At 33.0% G+C, this 16,025-nt stretch overlaps 1 protein-coding gene across 1 annotated transcript; it reads left to right on the top strand.

Annotated features, from left to right (window-relative positions):
- Positions 1-4,337: 4,337 nt before the first annotated feature.
- LOC11430751 (probable DNA helicase MCM9) lies at positions 4,338-15,521 on the top strand. Its single transcript, XM_003593183.4, has 20 exons — positions 4,338-4,547; positions 4,633-4,735; positions 4,970-5,075; positions 5,183-5,321; positions 6,303-6,369; positions 7,377-7,551; positions 9,417-9,516; positions 9,774-9,871; positions 10,139-10,204; positions 11,306-11,398; positions 11,896-12,012; positions 12,562-12,634; positions 12,781-12,847; positions 12,975-13,056; positions 13,263-13,384; positions 13,468-13,535; positions 13,778-13,887; positions 13,969-14,016; positions 14,101-14,253; positions 15,223-15,521. The coding sequence occupies exons 1-20, from the start codon at positions 4,417-4,419 to the stop codon at positions 15,300-15,302; spliced, it is 1,998 nt and encodes a 665-aa protein (XP_003593231.3). The 5' UTR covers positions 4,338-4,416; the 3' UTR covers positions 15,303-15,521.
- Positions 15,522-16,025: the final 504 nt, after the last annotated feature.

Genomic DNA, 16,025 nt, shown 5'->3' on the forward strand with positions numbered 1-16,025 from the left:
GATGCCCCTCTTTATATGTTGAGTAAAATTAAGTTGGACACCAACCAGAAATAGAGAAAGATATTGGCTTAACGTTGAAACAGCGATTCTGAGTAATTCATGTAGCAGTTGGCCTCATTCCCACTACCTTTCATTATGGGTGAATAATGCTGCGCACTTCTTCATACAAGGGTAAATTTATTCACAAGTGATTCGTGAAAATGTGTTTGCTATAAATAACAACGCTGAAATGTATTTTGTATCTTTTTTGTTTTTTGTTTTTGTGGTGGCCGGAGTTTGAACCCCATACCTTATGCTTTGTCCATACCAACTGAGCTATGTTCACGAGGACAATGTATTTTGTATCTATGGTATTGGATAGTTTTCATTAGTATATATTTTTGGTTTTTTTCAAAAACTATGTATGTCGTCATGATGGTTTTACTACTATCAGTTTAAAATGTTCTCAAGTCTAACTTTGTTAAATTGTGAATTAAGTTTCTATATTTTAACAATTTACTGTCAGTTTAGTTCTTATAACTAATTACTACTATCAATTTAGTCTGCAATCCCTGAAAAAAAAAATCAATTTAGTATGCAATATTACTATCGGATTTGGACAGGAAACTGTTCGAGAACAAGTGTAAGATCAACAGCATAATCTCTTATTAATCAATAATTAAACCTCATTATTGCTGAATTTATTGTAATTATAATGCCATTACCAATCACTATTATTGTAAATATTACTAGTTCGTATTAAATATTAATGATGTTACAATTCTGATATGATTTGCAAACGGGATCAGCACTATTGTAGCCGTGATACCCACATCTGCACACTTATATATCGACTATAAAAGAATGACTCCACACGGTCAAAGACTATACCCATCCAAAAATGTATTATATGTAAAATGTAAAATTGATCATTCTAAGCTAATTTATTTATAAAAAAAAAATAAAAAATAAAGTATATTATCTAAATTACTCTATAATTCTATTCATCATTCCAAATAATGAGTTACTTTTGTTCATAGTTCATTACCTTACGGCGCAATAACTAATAGTAATAGATTTGTTCAAGTTGTAAAAGACTTGAACCCCTTAAGCAAATGGTCAAAGATTTGATCCTCCAACTCTTATATATGAGAAAATTTGGTTGAGAGAAAATAACTCACCTTATGTGTCTCACATGTTCCCGACAAAGACCAGATGTGGATTCGAGTCTAGTTCTTTAAATCTATTAGGAATTAGTCTATGGAGTTGCAGAGATACCGATTCAAAATATATATATATATATATATATATATATATATATATATATATATATATATATATATATATATATATAAATCTAAAAAACCTTATTAATATAAGATATATAACACCATATCAATGAAAAACAATGAACGGTCACGACAGAGTAGTGAAAATAAAATTGTAGTGCATAAGTTTAACTAAATAAAAAAGAAAATGCAATCAACTCCATCGAAAAATTTCATCTCTACATAATCAAAGGCAGCGGCTTCGAATATATTTTACAAATAGAAACAAGAGAAAGACCATTACCACAATTATCAACAAACATAAAATACTTAAATAGATTGCCAAGAAAATCTGAATGCCATGTATAAATGGTAACACACTTTGTTGGTCATCAGCTGGTTGTTGTGGATGATCAGATGGTGAAGGAGAAGCTGCTGATGGTTCAAGAGGAGAACTTCCGGTGGACGGTGAATCCGCCGTTGATCGATAGACGACTGATAATGTCTTCCTTGGCAATGAAGGTGGAGATTGAGTCATTGTAGTAGTGCACAATAACAATGCAGACACAATCATTAAATCAAGGTTTAAGTTGAAGAGAGCCATTAGTGTATTATAATTTCTTGAGATCTCTTCAAAATACAAATAGAGAAAAATAGTGATACAATGTTTGTTTGTAAAATGTGTGAGAAGAATCAAGCATTATACCTCTAAAAAAAAAAGAAGCAACCATTATAGGCGTGAATTGTGAAGTGATATATTTAATTTCCTAATATAAGTTCAGGGTGACAGGATGCATCATACTCACAATGAAATTTTTCTTTAATATTTAAAAATTTAAAAGAGAAATGTATTTGCTTAACAAGTCTCGATGAGCATGATGCATCAAAAAAGTCTCGATGAGTACACAAAAAAAGTCTCATGAATAGGATTTTGTGGTAATGGTCACATAATTGCTTTTCTCCATATTCTCTCCAATTGAATTTTGAATCAAATGAAATTTTTATTTAAATAGGGATGCATCTAATACGACCTCTAAAAAATGATCTTAAGGTGCATACTTATCTTTTTTCGTGAAAAATAAATTTTATAATAACAAAAGTAAGATTTTAATAAAATTTACTAAAAAAATAGTACGGTCCATCTTTGAACTGGGTCAATATTAAAGAACCCTTAAAAAAAGTAAATTAAAATATTAATATTAATATTTAGAGTAAAATTGATTTGATTTTTAGATTCTTTTGATTCCATAGGTTTTAAGGTATGAGGGAGTAGAATAGATGAGTTGGCCAATGAATTAAAAGAGGATTGGGCTAATTGGGAGGGAAATATGTGTAATAAAGATGATAGATGAAAAAAGATTGTGATGGTAGAAAAATAAAAAGGAAAGTCTATCTATTATGAGGTGTTTTACGAAGGAAGGTTTTGATGTGGGTGTTAATTCTCATTTAGAGAAAGCTTTAATTGTGGAACTAATTTTGGAACGTGTTGATGTTGTGGAACCAACCACTTCTTTTAAAATTACCTGGGATTCTTACTATTATATTTTCTGGAAAACTTGTTCCTTTGAATAGTGTTTTAGTCCGAGAAACAAACACCCTCAAATATTTTAAAAAATAAAAAATAAAATAAGTGTCAATTATTACGGTAGATGAATTTATAGTGTGTCTGATTTGTGTTCAATGTGTGTCAATGAATTTATCGCAACACTTTATCTAAATTGTAAGGCATGTATGAGTAATCTCAAGGTTGTATGGGAAGGAAAGTACATGATTCATAAGTGGATACAATTGAGTTGAATAAAATCAATTATAGACGAGATTATAAAATGATTATATATATAAGCTAAATTCATTAAAAGAAAAAACATTTTGTAAAAAATAAATAAATAAAAGAAAAAACATTTGGACTATTTTATCATGTTAATAAACTAATTAATTTTTGGTTTCTATAATTTTAACCACCCTATAATATGACAAACGTTTAACACTATCCATAACCTCTAAAATATTTTTTAGACGTGTCGTCTAACTGTTAATTTTTAGAATCACGGGAGATTGACGATCTTTTTATAAAGTTCTCAGCGACCAAAAAATATATAGTGCAACCATTGATATATTTACTTATAAAGTTATCTATGATATTACTTGTGTAAAATGCAATAATTAAGAGACCTTTCTTTGCTAGAATATTATAAAAATGGAATGTGAGATTGCATGAGATGAATCGCGAAATTATGGATGCATTCTAACAAATCTCACACGTGTGTGTGTATATAGCCTACACTGTCCAAAACTCATGGATTTGTCTCTATCTATCGTTGGTGTGTCACGACCTAGTTATTTTAAGCATAGAGGTCGTTATGTACATGTACCTGGTGTTGAGAAGTTTGGTTAGCATGTAGTCTCTAGTAGAGAGTTGGTCTTGAGGATGGCCCCGAGTTGTTGTGGTTGGTATCTCCCTCTCAATGGGTGTTGTGTCCATTAAGGAGAGGACACCCATCTTGGTGGATTATGTGGAAAAGACAATAGAATCTCTTAACTTATTTGCTCTGAGGTGGATGCATCAGTGTGGATCCCACCTTCTATGGTAGACTCAGTGTCTGCTAGCTCTAGTTCGAGTGGACTTAAAGTGAGCAATTGTGATAGAAATAGACAAAATGTGAGTCATGTATTGTAAAAACAAAAGGAGAGTTAGGTATTTTGCATTTCTAAAATTAATGAAAATAGATTTTTGACAATTTCATTTTTTTTAACTTTAAAATGAAAAGTTGATATTAGTAGTTTTTCAAAATCAATTTTTTTTATCTCTAAAAACACGAAAATTAAGTGCAGTAACAATGATTTTTATGATAATAAATAAATGAAAACTAACTTTAAATTGTTTGATAAATTTTTATTTAAAAAAACAAAATCATATTTTTTAAACCCAAAACAAAGTCATCCTAAATTGAATTTACTATTGAATGAAGACCTAATTTGGTTACTTACGATTTTCTCCCAACTCTATTGAATAGAAAACTAATTTATTTGGGTATAAATTTTTAAAAAATTAATTTAAATATATATTTTTTGTCAAAAACTGAACTGGACCACGAGATTATTATGAGTTGAGTAGAGAGAAACCGCGCCATAGATAGAAAGTGATTAATTTCTCTTCCCGCCCAAACCAATGACCCCCACCGGCGATGATGAAGGATACTGGAAGAATCTGATGGCTACTTTCCTCCTTTGCTACGACGATCAACTTCGATCCATCGCTTCTTCTCCCGATTCCAGTCTTCATTTTCCTCTCCACATCGAGTCTGTATTATTCCTCTTCATCTTCTTTATTATCAATCCTCACCCTAATTCTAACTCTTTTCTATCTATCTATCTATTGTTTCAGCTTCGCGGAGTTGATGGATTATGATCCTCGCATTGCTCGCCTCATCTTTTCTCAATCCAATACATATCTCCAATATTTTGATGATGCTGCTCTTTGGGCTCATGTATGTATAAGCGCTTCTGTATAATCTATTTTTATTAAATTTAAATTGTTTTTGTATAAGTTATAGTTGTTTTTATAAGCTATCTTGAAGAGTTTATGAAAATAAGCTGAAAAAAGTTTATTGACCTGTCATAAGCTCCATACAGATCCTAATTTTTAACATAAACAAATAAGTAGTTGAACTAGAAAAAGAGAGTGTAAGCTTGACTTGTATTTTTGTTTTGGCTGTTGGTAGAGAGTTGTGTTAAGAGATATGGCTGCTGATGATAAGAATAATATGGTTGAGAAAAAGCACATTCACGTTCGGATTAATGTCAGCGGTTCTCCTCTTGAATGCCCTGGTATGTTTTTGCTCGCCACCTGTTTGTCACAATTCCCCATTGAGGACCCTCATGTCAAGTTCTTACTGATAAAGCGTGTGTTTTTTTGCTTGATGTGATTCAATTAGAAACTTTTCCGAGCATAGGACGTGTAAGGGTGCAGCACCGAGGGATTCTTCTCACTGTCAAAGGGATAGTAATCAGGTCAGGAGCAATTAAGATGCACGAAGGAGAGAGGAAGTACATGTGCCAGAAATGCAATGGCAGGTACATGCGTTCTCCTCTTCCCCTTTTTCTCCCACTTTATAATTTGCAAGGAAAGGATCATCTATTAGTCACTCTTGGTCATTTTATCTTTTGCAAATATTAGCTGTACTATTAAATGCTTAATAATTTTGTTATTGTACTACAGTCATCAGTAACTATTATATTTAACTCTATATATCTAATGTGACAGCCGACAGGCATGCATACATATACAATCCTAATTCATTTTTGTACACTTACTAATTTTCACAATAACTTTGTTCTCCGTCTTTTTCATTAAATGTTATCACAAGCAAGATTTTAAATTGCAGTCGTGACTACGATTTAGTTGCAACCCTTCATGTTGTGGACATATGTGGTTGATACGATTGCAATTGCAGTCATACAATTTTCAAAAACACTGACATTGCGGCCTCAATTGCAGCCGCATGTCTTTATTTAAAACCATGATCATAAGGGTTGGGGTGGAAGTTCTAGCTTCTTGCCCTTTTGGTTGGTCATCACTCCAGTCCTTTCTATTTGTGACTGTGCAATTTTTATTTTACCTTGCTTGACATCCTAATGCATCAAATTCTAAAGTGGACAGTGGAAACCTTTATTTTACCTTGGCAGTAAGTTACAAATTAATGTAGTCATTTGGGAGGTTAAGCTATCTCTTGAAGACCGTAGTCAGTTATGTAAATGACAAGGTTGGGCACATTACATGCATGTGCAAGCATGAGGGAAGTGCTTGAATATTGTGAAAATTAGCTGTGATATTAATTTCAATAGTTGTAGACTTATAAACCTTTAGTCCTGTACTATTTGGCACTATAGTACAGGATGTAATTAAGTGCTTACACTCGTATTTCTATGTGTGTGTGCACATAAATTCGGTTCACTTATGTACAATCACAACTTGGTAAAGTTATCTTCTTTCTTTGGCCATGTACGCCATGATACATTTGTTGATTACCAATTAACGAAGCATAATTTGTGCAGCTTCACAGTTCATCCTGAGGTGGAAGCTCGAAACTCCATATCATTACCTTCATTTTGTCCAATTCAGGTATCTTTTGCATCTTGAGTTTGAATTCCTATATTTTTTCAATTCAGATATCCTTGAGCATTTGTTCACGGGACATTACCCCAAAAAAACATGATTGCAATTTGAAATCATCATATATTAAAATGCAATATTAGCTTGGTGCCACATAAGAATTTGATTGCATACTATTGTGAAATTTCTTGCTATAAGTTGGTAAGTTTGTAGTTCAATCTATTTAATCCACAAATTGGCTTGGGAAGCTTATAATTTGATTTTTGGACCTTAATCTTTTGTTATTTATCTTCTTGTTTTTTTGTAATCTGATTCATGGTAGTCAAATCGGGAAACGTATCGTGTATTGTTTGACCACTTTTATGAATCGTGTATCGTAAGATACATGAACAAAAAAATATGATTTAAAATTTCATGTATAAACTTCAAAATACTTCAGATATCATATGTAAACTTCAAGATACTTCAAAACTCAAGTCATAAACAAAAGTAAGTAACATAAAGCATCCTTAATTCAATCAAAATCAAACATATCGACTGTAGAGTGTAGAGAAACAGATTGTGTATGTGTTGGCCGTAAAGGAAGAGAAGGTGAGTGGTTTTTGGGAATATCTCCAAATTAATTGGTAAGTTACAAAACAAAACTCTTGAATACAAAATGGTTCACATGCAATATCTGATGGTTCCAGGACTGATCCATAAAAAATCGATTTTTTTAATAACTTTTGCCGGGTCGCGCAACCCGACCTAGTTTCTGCAACTGAAACACAAATGTCACAGTATCGTAGGATACTAGATTGAATCAGGATACATGGGATACACCTGGGATGCAATGTCATTTGGGATACAGACCCTGATACGTATCGCCCATGGCTGTCTTCGTATCGTATCGGGATACGTATCGTGGGATACATGAGATACTAACTACACTGAGCTGATTTACTATATTTGTTTACTTAAATTGGCAGAGAATCCCCTTTCATTTGGTTATGTTTGTTTGTTGTTCTTAATGGCAGAGGCCGAAGCCCTGTGGAGGTACAAAATTCGAGTATGTAAAAGATACTACAGTGTGCCATGATTATCAGGAGATAAAAGTCCAAGAGAGTACACAGGTGCTAGGTGTTGGTGCGATCCCTCGTTCAATTCTTGTCATCTTGAAGGATGACCTTGTTGATGTTGTTAAAGCTGGAGGTATTTTCCCCTCAAACTCAGTGTTGCCAAATACTAGCTAGCAGTGTTATTGCTCAGTGGAGTTTGAACAAACCGCTATTGTTCCATGATACACTACTTAGTACAGAACATTGTGAAGTAGCGGTTATAGCACTGTTGTGTAGCGGAATTTGAACAAACCATTATTTTCCGTGATCTGCAATCGACAAAGCTGATCAAATTTTCATATTACTCTTCAATTCTATCTAACTAGTTGTCAACGTCCGGGCTGAAATCTTAGTTCATTCACAGGTGTCTTTGTTTCATGTTTGAATGGATGTGTCTAATTGATAGCAAATGGAAATAGTTTTAAGGTAAACTTCAAGACAAACCTTGTTTGTAAGTCATCTAAGTTTCTTAGGCATATAGCAATAGAAGTTCTTTGGGTCGCAAAAGAGAAAAGGAAGGCCTGCTAGAATCCCTCTGAAAACTAGCACTTAGATGTCAAGCAAATTTAGACAGCTTCTCATATAAAATCTCAGAACAGCCAGCATAAAGATGTTGATAAGCATGTTGCCAACACACGGTTGAGCCAACCATTTTAGACTTTAGTCTTAGCATTCTCTACTAGCTTGAGTCCTTTTGATCGTTGAAGGCCTCAGTGGACAATTCAGCACTAGAGCCTTTCAAACTTTCTTCATTTGTGTAAGACCTCTTTGCTAGAGTGAGTCTCCTTAAATGATGTAAACAGACCCCATGACTCGCATGTTAATGAGAAAGTGAACAATACATAAACAAGATGCCTTCCATGATCCATTTGAGAATTTCAGTACATTTTTCGTCTGAAGGTCCACAAGTTAAGATTAAACTATATAAACTTGTATATTGAAATGAATTTGTGTAATGAAACTAAAGTCACTAGACTTGAAGATCCACATAATATTCTAATGATTCCATTGATATTAGTGTTGATCTCCGGTCTTAATCCAGTACCAATCTACATATAGTCAGATCACGTGTTAATAGTTAGGGTGCATTATAAATAGGGATTGAAAGTTAAGTGGCCACTCATAGTCTTCATTGATGGATACAACGTTGGCGAAACGATGTTCATTTCCATGTCTACAATCTGTTCTCCCTGTGCCATGTTTGCTTCCCTGGTTACAAATTCAAATAGCTTTCAAAATAAACAAGAAGGCTTGGCATTTATTTATTTATTGAGAAATGCTAGCAATATGTTCTCTTATACATCCTTTCCAACACACACTCTTCTATTGGTTGCATTTAATACGGGTCAAATCAAATTTATGTAGGGTCTTTTTGTTTGGAAATATACTGTTCAGTTTCCGAGATGATGTAATTTTTTTTTAGAGGAGATAACATAATTTTTCTATTAGTAGTTTACTGGAAGTTTGGTGTCTATCACAAGCTGAATTCCGAGTGCTGCAAACAGTGTTGACTAATGATTTTGGGCAGTTACCGAAAAAAATATAAGAATAAGTATTGAGAAAGTTTTTATACTTCATTCTGAAACAAGATTATAAGTAGTATTGGCATATCCATTTGTTAATAATGGAGTTCTAAGGAAACACTTATTAGTCCTATTATAGAGGATAGGTTATTTTTGTTAATTCTATAATTAAATTAAGAAATGCATGTTGATGAAATTATTGAAAGTACGCATATTGAGCAAAATATATCTAGTAAAAGATTGTTAGGTGAGTGACGGAGTACAGCCTGAATATAGAACATATTTTTGAAGTTAGCTCAATCTTGTAGGATTGAAATCTTTTGTCTCACTGTAGCATATGTGTTTCCCAGGTTGTACAGGGCATGATGAATTCATAAATGCAATATTTGTTGTTGGATTTTGGTTATCAAAGACTTTAACTCTTTTTTACATGCAGATGATGTGATTGTCACTGGTCTCTTAACTGCAAGATGGTCTCCAGAGTTGAAGGATGTGCGCTGTGACCTTGATCCAGTATTAATAGCCAACAATGTAAGGTGAAAAAAAGTGTCCCAAAATGACTGTAATTTTTTCTGTTGACTTTACTGTTATGATAGTTGTAAATACACCCATACTTGATAAGCTTAATTTGCTAAAAAATTTATTTTCTTTTTTCATTTATAGCTTCTCCTTAATTTGTGTAAAATAACCAAATGTATCACTCATAATGGGACGGAGGGAATGGTACTTTAGTATGATTGAATGGAAGGAAAGCAAAAGTAACTGATACAGTTTATTATTTTCCTTATTTCAGGAGAATCAATGAATTGAAGTCAGAAATTGATATTTCTGATGCGCTTGTTATGAAATTCAAGCAGTTTTGGGATCACTTCAAAGATGCACCTTTAAAAGGTGATATTCCCATAACACATCCTTGGCTCATTCAAATTCATATTTTTGAACCTTTTGTGACTGCCTCTCTCGATATTTATTATTTTATATTGTCCTTGAGAAGCTGGACTGTACAACACATTTTAATCCATCTAAAATGTTTGTTCCTTCTCTGCTCACACCCGTCGCTGGTCAAATTTGGTTAACAACTGTCCAAGTTTTCTGATTGGTTTTACTTATGAATTATGTTTGTGTGTGATAAGAACTTCAAAGCTTCTTTTTACACAGGAAGGAATGCTATTCTACGAGGAATCTGCCCACAAATATTTGGTCTTTTCACGGTCAAGCTGGCAGGTAAACACATTCACCTTGAAGTTTATTGCACTTTGATGTTTGATACTCTCAATTTGGATGCTTTGGTCACATTCTTACCGTTTCTCTCAAGGATTTCCTTTGACATATGTGTTTATGGACATATGGAATCTTTGTATGATGGGGATTTGAAAAAGATGAAAGAATAATAATCTGAATAACAGTCACTGGGTTTTTCTGTTCATAGGTGATATACAATCCATAGACTTATCCCAATAATGGAAAATAAATTGTCAATTTGTCCACATAAAGGAAAAAATTATACTGCAGGAATATACAACTATTTTATCATAAAATAGTGCTTTTTACATTGTTTTACATCATGGGATCACTTGATGTATAACTTTTTTGAAATATAAAGCACAAATATGAAAATACAATCGTGCATGCTAAAAAAGTTATATGATTAAGTTTAGAGTTTAATTTCTATACACTGTCAGTATGTGTAAAATTATTTTACACATGCATTGAATGATGTGGCAAGACATCATTGGATGGATGTGTAAAATATCTTTACACTGACATTCTATACAAATTAAATCTTTAAGTTTATGTAAATTTACAAAAACAAAAAAATTTATTGAACCGTAAAATGAGTTGTTCAAATAGAATCAAACTTTTACTTTAATCCAAATGTACTTGAAACGTTTAACATCACTGTTTTCTATACAAAACGCTCAACATAAAAACATCACTGTTTTCTATACAAAACGTTTAACATAAAAAACAAAAATTGAAAACGTTTCCTAAAGCCAAACAAAATAATATTTTTGGAGTACAGATGTGGTGGGGCTAGTTCACATTGAGTGTCATATTTTCTGTTTCGGCTTGTGCCTTGGGCTAGGAAATTCTTCTCTCTGTAATCACTCTTCAGTTTATAAAAGAAATCAATCTTCAACTACGGGATATGAATGGCTCCCATAAAATATGGGAGGATTTATTTTTTCACAGACTGAAAATTATTCATTTCCTTTGATAAATTAGTACAGCATTCTTTTTGTTCTTAAACTGAAATTTCCCTTTTCCATAAATAATTATCATGTATCTATGTAAACATTTCACATCTTTTGTTTTTCTGATCAGTTGCACTAACACTAATTGGAGGTGTGCAACATGTTGATGCTTCTGGAACAAGGGTAAGGGGGGAGTCCCACATGCTCTTGGTCGGTGATCCTGGTATGCAATCAATTGTTCTTACCATTTATATTTCCACTGCCATTAATACTACTATTATTACTTAAAAGTTCAAAACCTGGATTACCATTTAATGCTTGATGAATACCACACTTCCTGTGCACACCTGAAAGTGACATAAAATAAACAAAAAAAGAAGTGACTTCTACCATTCTGGTGCTGTCATGTTGCGAAAATGTTAAGGGCATGTCTGCCACCCAATTGCTTAATTTCTTGGTCATATTTCAGTTATGCTGCCACTTGTTTAGTGTTTTTAAGTTAACAAAAAAACAAATCTGCTGCTCTACATGCTCCTTAATGGGCTGATGTTTCACCTTATGACTTGAGTTTGTGTCTGCTGTATCTATCAAATGAAGTTTTTATAAGGTGCATTTGAATTGTATGTTGACTTTTCTTTCAGTTCTTAACATCAAATTAAGGGGGAAAAAGTTAAACATGTGCTGTTTTTCACTCTCTTATTGTCTGTCAATTTGTTACAGGCACCGGAAAATCTCAGTTTCTGAAATTTTCTGCAAAATTGAGCAACCGATCTGTTATTACAACTGGGTTGGGAAGCACAAGTGCAGGATTGACTGTTACTGCCGTGAAGGACGGGGGTAATATGCACACAGCTTTATTTACAGCATAACAGTTTCTTTTTCCATCATTCATAACTTTGTAGAATTATATTTTGTATTTGTAACAAAGATTCACATGTGAAAATGCTCTTTAGTTAACTGTTGGGATCCCCTCCTGTTTTTAAATCTATAAAACGAAGTCCTTCAAAAAAAAATCTATAAAACCAAGTCCTTTTTGCATTCAGTTTTCATGAACTTTCCTTTCATCATTTTCTGATTGATATCAAGAAGGTTGTTAATATCATAATCTAGCATTTCAAGTGGACTTATATTTAACCACATAAAAGGGACAACCTAGTAACATAACGCTCCTGCAATGGCGGGATCAAGGGAATAGTTGGACTCGTATTGGATCTCTTATAGGTAGTCTTACCTTTGAATGAGGTTTTGAACTTGTGAGCAATTCAAACTATTGCACAAAAGCTCCCCTCTTGCCACACATATTATTGATTACGAATTTAAACATGCATGGATCTGCATCTCGTAGTTGGTTATACTGAGTGCTACACCAATTTATGGAATCTTTAGGTGAGTGGATGTTGGAAGCTGGGGCCCTTGTCTTGGCAGATGGAGGATTGTGTTGCATAGATGAATTTGATAGGTAAGCTCGGGTATAATTGCTTTGGTTTTGATTTTTCTTTTTCTGGTGGCTTTTTTCCTTGGATACTTGTGGAAGTACGAAACTGTTTATGATTCTTTAACATGCTGGCATTGGGTATGAAACTAAGTTCATTTGGAATTTGGCAGTATGAGGGAACATGACAGAGCAACAATACACGAAGCCATGGAGCAGCAGACAATAAGTGTTGCCAAGGTATATTTTTAATAAATTATACAAAGTACGATTGAACTTCATCTTTGTTCAAAATAGAAGTCAACTTGTGTTGGCAGGTTTGTGGTAAAAAAGTTTAGTTGCTGATTAAATCTCTTGTTTTAACCAGGCTGGTCTTGTAACAACCCTCAGCACTAAAACAACAGTATTTGGCGCCACAAATCCTAAGGGAAATTATGATCCAGATCAACGTATCACTTTAATCGATATATTTTAGCTTAATATTACTTAAAATGGTGTTGAATTACAGTCCCTAATCTCTATTATTCTTGATGTACACTTTTGAGGTGCATCTAATTCTTTCCCCTGGTCTTTTGGTTGGGAATTTTCATCCTGTCCGAAATAGTTTATTGTTGCTTGCTTCAATTCATTACCTGTCTGACTTAACACAAGGTAGCTCTGTCTGTCAATACAACCCTCTCCGGTCCTTTGTTAAGTAGGTTTGATATAGTTCTGGTGCTCTTGGATACAAAGAATCCTGACTGGGATGCAGTAGTTTCATCTCATATTCTTTCTGAGGTAATCCGGATCTGTGTACAATGCATAACTTCCTATGGTTAAGAACTTAGGATTATAATACTTGTATGAAAACTAATATCCAGGCAGAACCAGATAGAACCTCCAATGATGAAGATCTGGCAAATAACTGGCCTCTTTCTACGCTCAAGAGGTAAAGTATGAGGCCAATGCTCATGGCTATTGACTAACACCGTTTGCAAATAAATCTTTTTAGTTGTTTTTTTTCTTTTCGAAAAGATATTTGAACCTTTCTTTCATTGGTATTACACTGCATGATATATTATATGCCTTTCAATTATTTTTTTATCATGGTTAAGCTATGTCAGCAAATTAGGGATCTAAAATTTAGATATTTGTGATTACTAATAGTAGTAATGAAAAACAACACTGCAGGTATATACACTACGTGAAAGAAAATTTCAGACCAGTCCTCACGAGAGAGGCCGAAACAGTTATATCCAGCTATTATCAACTTCAAAGAAAATCTGCGACTCATAATGCAGGTTTGATCTAAAAATGGTCCTTTCTTAACTGAGTCTAATACTTATTCATGTCATTTATTTAGTTGCAAATTTGCAATGTAGCTAGGACAACTGTCCGCATGCTTGAAAGTTTGATTCGACTAGCTCAAGGTATGTGACTGCCACGGAAACTTTGTCCAACTCCCTTGTCAACTTCCCTACGTCTTATGTGCTATTACTCCTTAAATGTCACAGCTCATGCAAGGCTGATGTTCAGAAATGAGGTGACTCGGCTAGATGCCATCACAGCTGTTTTGTGCATAGAGTCCTCCATGACCACCTCAGCTATTGTGGATTGCATTGGGAATGCTCTGCATTCCAATTTCACTGACAACCCTGACCAGGAATGTATCCTTGCTGTCTTTCTTTGCATAATGTAGTTATATATATATATATATATATATATATATATATATATATATATATATATATATATATATATATATTTTTATTTTTTTTTGCTTCAATAGCCAACTGATATCTTTTTAAAGGCGGCATAGTAGTACTTAGATCAATTGATGCCATTGGGCTCTGTTAAAAAACAGAAACTTTAATGAAGCCATATATAGTTGTAACTTCTAATATTCATGTCTTTTCTCCTCAAACATAATAAAGCAATATGGATTAATAGCGACCTTCGCCACTTTTTTCATGTCTTCAACTAATTTAGTTTACATAGAAAATTCTGATATCATCTTTTCACAACAACCAAGCTTTCTCCTCCCTCTAAGTAGGACAGGCTACACAAATCAATAGTCAAGTCTTGTCATGTATAAGTTTAAAGATAGAACATATATCACCAAATTTCTCTTAATATTTTGGCTCATGATTTTTCAAGGTCTCCTACCCCTATATATTAAACTATCTTTTACTTAGCCAATCTTCCTTAGTAGTGCTTTTATAGGTTTTTTCCACCTATGTTCATTAAGGACAACACTACAGTCTTTCTACTATTTCTACTCATCTAACTAAATTTTTTACGTGAGTTATACTAAGCTAAACTGCTTATTGATTTTTTGTTGTCCAACATTCTGGTCTATGCAACATTGTAGGTCTTACAAGTTTTCTTTTAAACTTGATTTGTACTACGAAAAATTCCTCCGTTTCATTTTACTTTTTGGATGGTACATTTGGTGTCATTTTTTCGCATAGCTATTTAATTCACCCTAATCATAGGGAATATATCTCCAGTTGAGAAGAAGGAGGAGTAGAGATGAGTCTTAGATATTATCAATGCTTGTGAACCACCATTCATTTTGCACTTACTACAACATTTTGATTTGCTTCGGTAAGTTTCTTTACTACACAGTACAACAGATGCAAAGCAAGAAAGGTTGATCCTTCAAAAGTTGGAATGCAAAGACAACTTTTCTGATGTGAATATGATGGAAGACTGAAGGCAAAGAAAATTGAAGATGGTGTGGATTAAATCATTAACCTGATTGTGTGTACAGATTGTTTTGTTCTATATTTCCGTTTCTTGTGTAATCTTGGTTGACTGAAGTTGAGTACTTCTGAAATGTATACTTGACAGAATGACTGTCTATTTAACCCAAAAATGATTCTGTTCACGAGCAACCACATTGTGATAAATTATCTATTTACTTCCTTCCCAATTTGTGTGACTGCTCATACTCTTTTTTCTTATCATATTCTTATTTGAATAATATAATCATTTATAATTTAAAGTATCACTCTCTCCAACTTAGTCCCTTAATGTATATCTATACCATTATATAAAGACAACTCCAAAGTTAACCACTAGTAAATATAATAAGTACTGTAGTCTCTAAAGTATATAAAATTTGTCAATTTAATCTATGTTATTGAGAAATTAATAATATAGAGATAAAATGGAGTAAATCAAGAAATATTGTACATTAATATAAATGAAGATATTAATACCTAAAAAAATCTGAGTATGAACTAGGAACTTGTAAAATAAAATTTGTAAATAGTTTATAAACATATCATAAACCATCTTCATAAGTCTTTTCAAACACTTAAGCAAATGCATGTCATATAATAAGAGTGAGCAAAACTCTTTCAAATGTTCCGCAACTCTTGCAACAATCTAGAAGTTACATGTTGATCACCAAGTATTTTTTTGAATAAGGATT

The sequence above is a fragment of the Medicago truncatula genome, chromosome 2 (genome assembly GCF_003473485.1).
Source record: "Medicago truncatula cultivar Jemalong A17 chromosome 2, MtrunA17r5.0-ANR, whole genome shotgun sequence".
Classification (NCBI taxonomy): domain Eukaryota; kingdom Viridiplantae; phylum Streptophyta; class Magnoliopsida; order Fabales; family Fabaceae; genus Medicago; species Medicago truncatula.

What these genes read in the sequence shown, in the direction of transcription:
- LOC11430751 (XM_003593183.4), top strand. Translation starts at nt 4,417, where the DNA reads ATGACCCCCACCGGCGATGATGAAGGATACTGGAAGAATCTGATGGCT. An exon ending in CATTTTCCTCTCCACATCGA is followed by an intron (nt 4,548 to 4,632) that starts GTCTGTATTATT and finishes CTATTGTTTCAG; the next exon opens with CTTCGCGGAGTTGATGGATT. An exon ending in TTTGATTCGACTAGCTCAAG is followed by an intron (nt 14,017 to 14,100) that starts GTATGTGACTGC and finishes TAAATGTCACAG; the next exon opens with CTCATGCAAGGCTGATGTTC.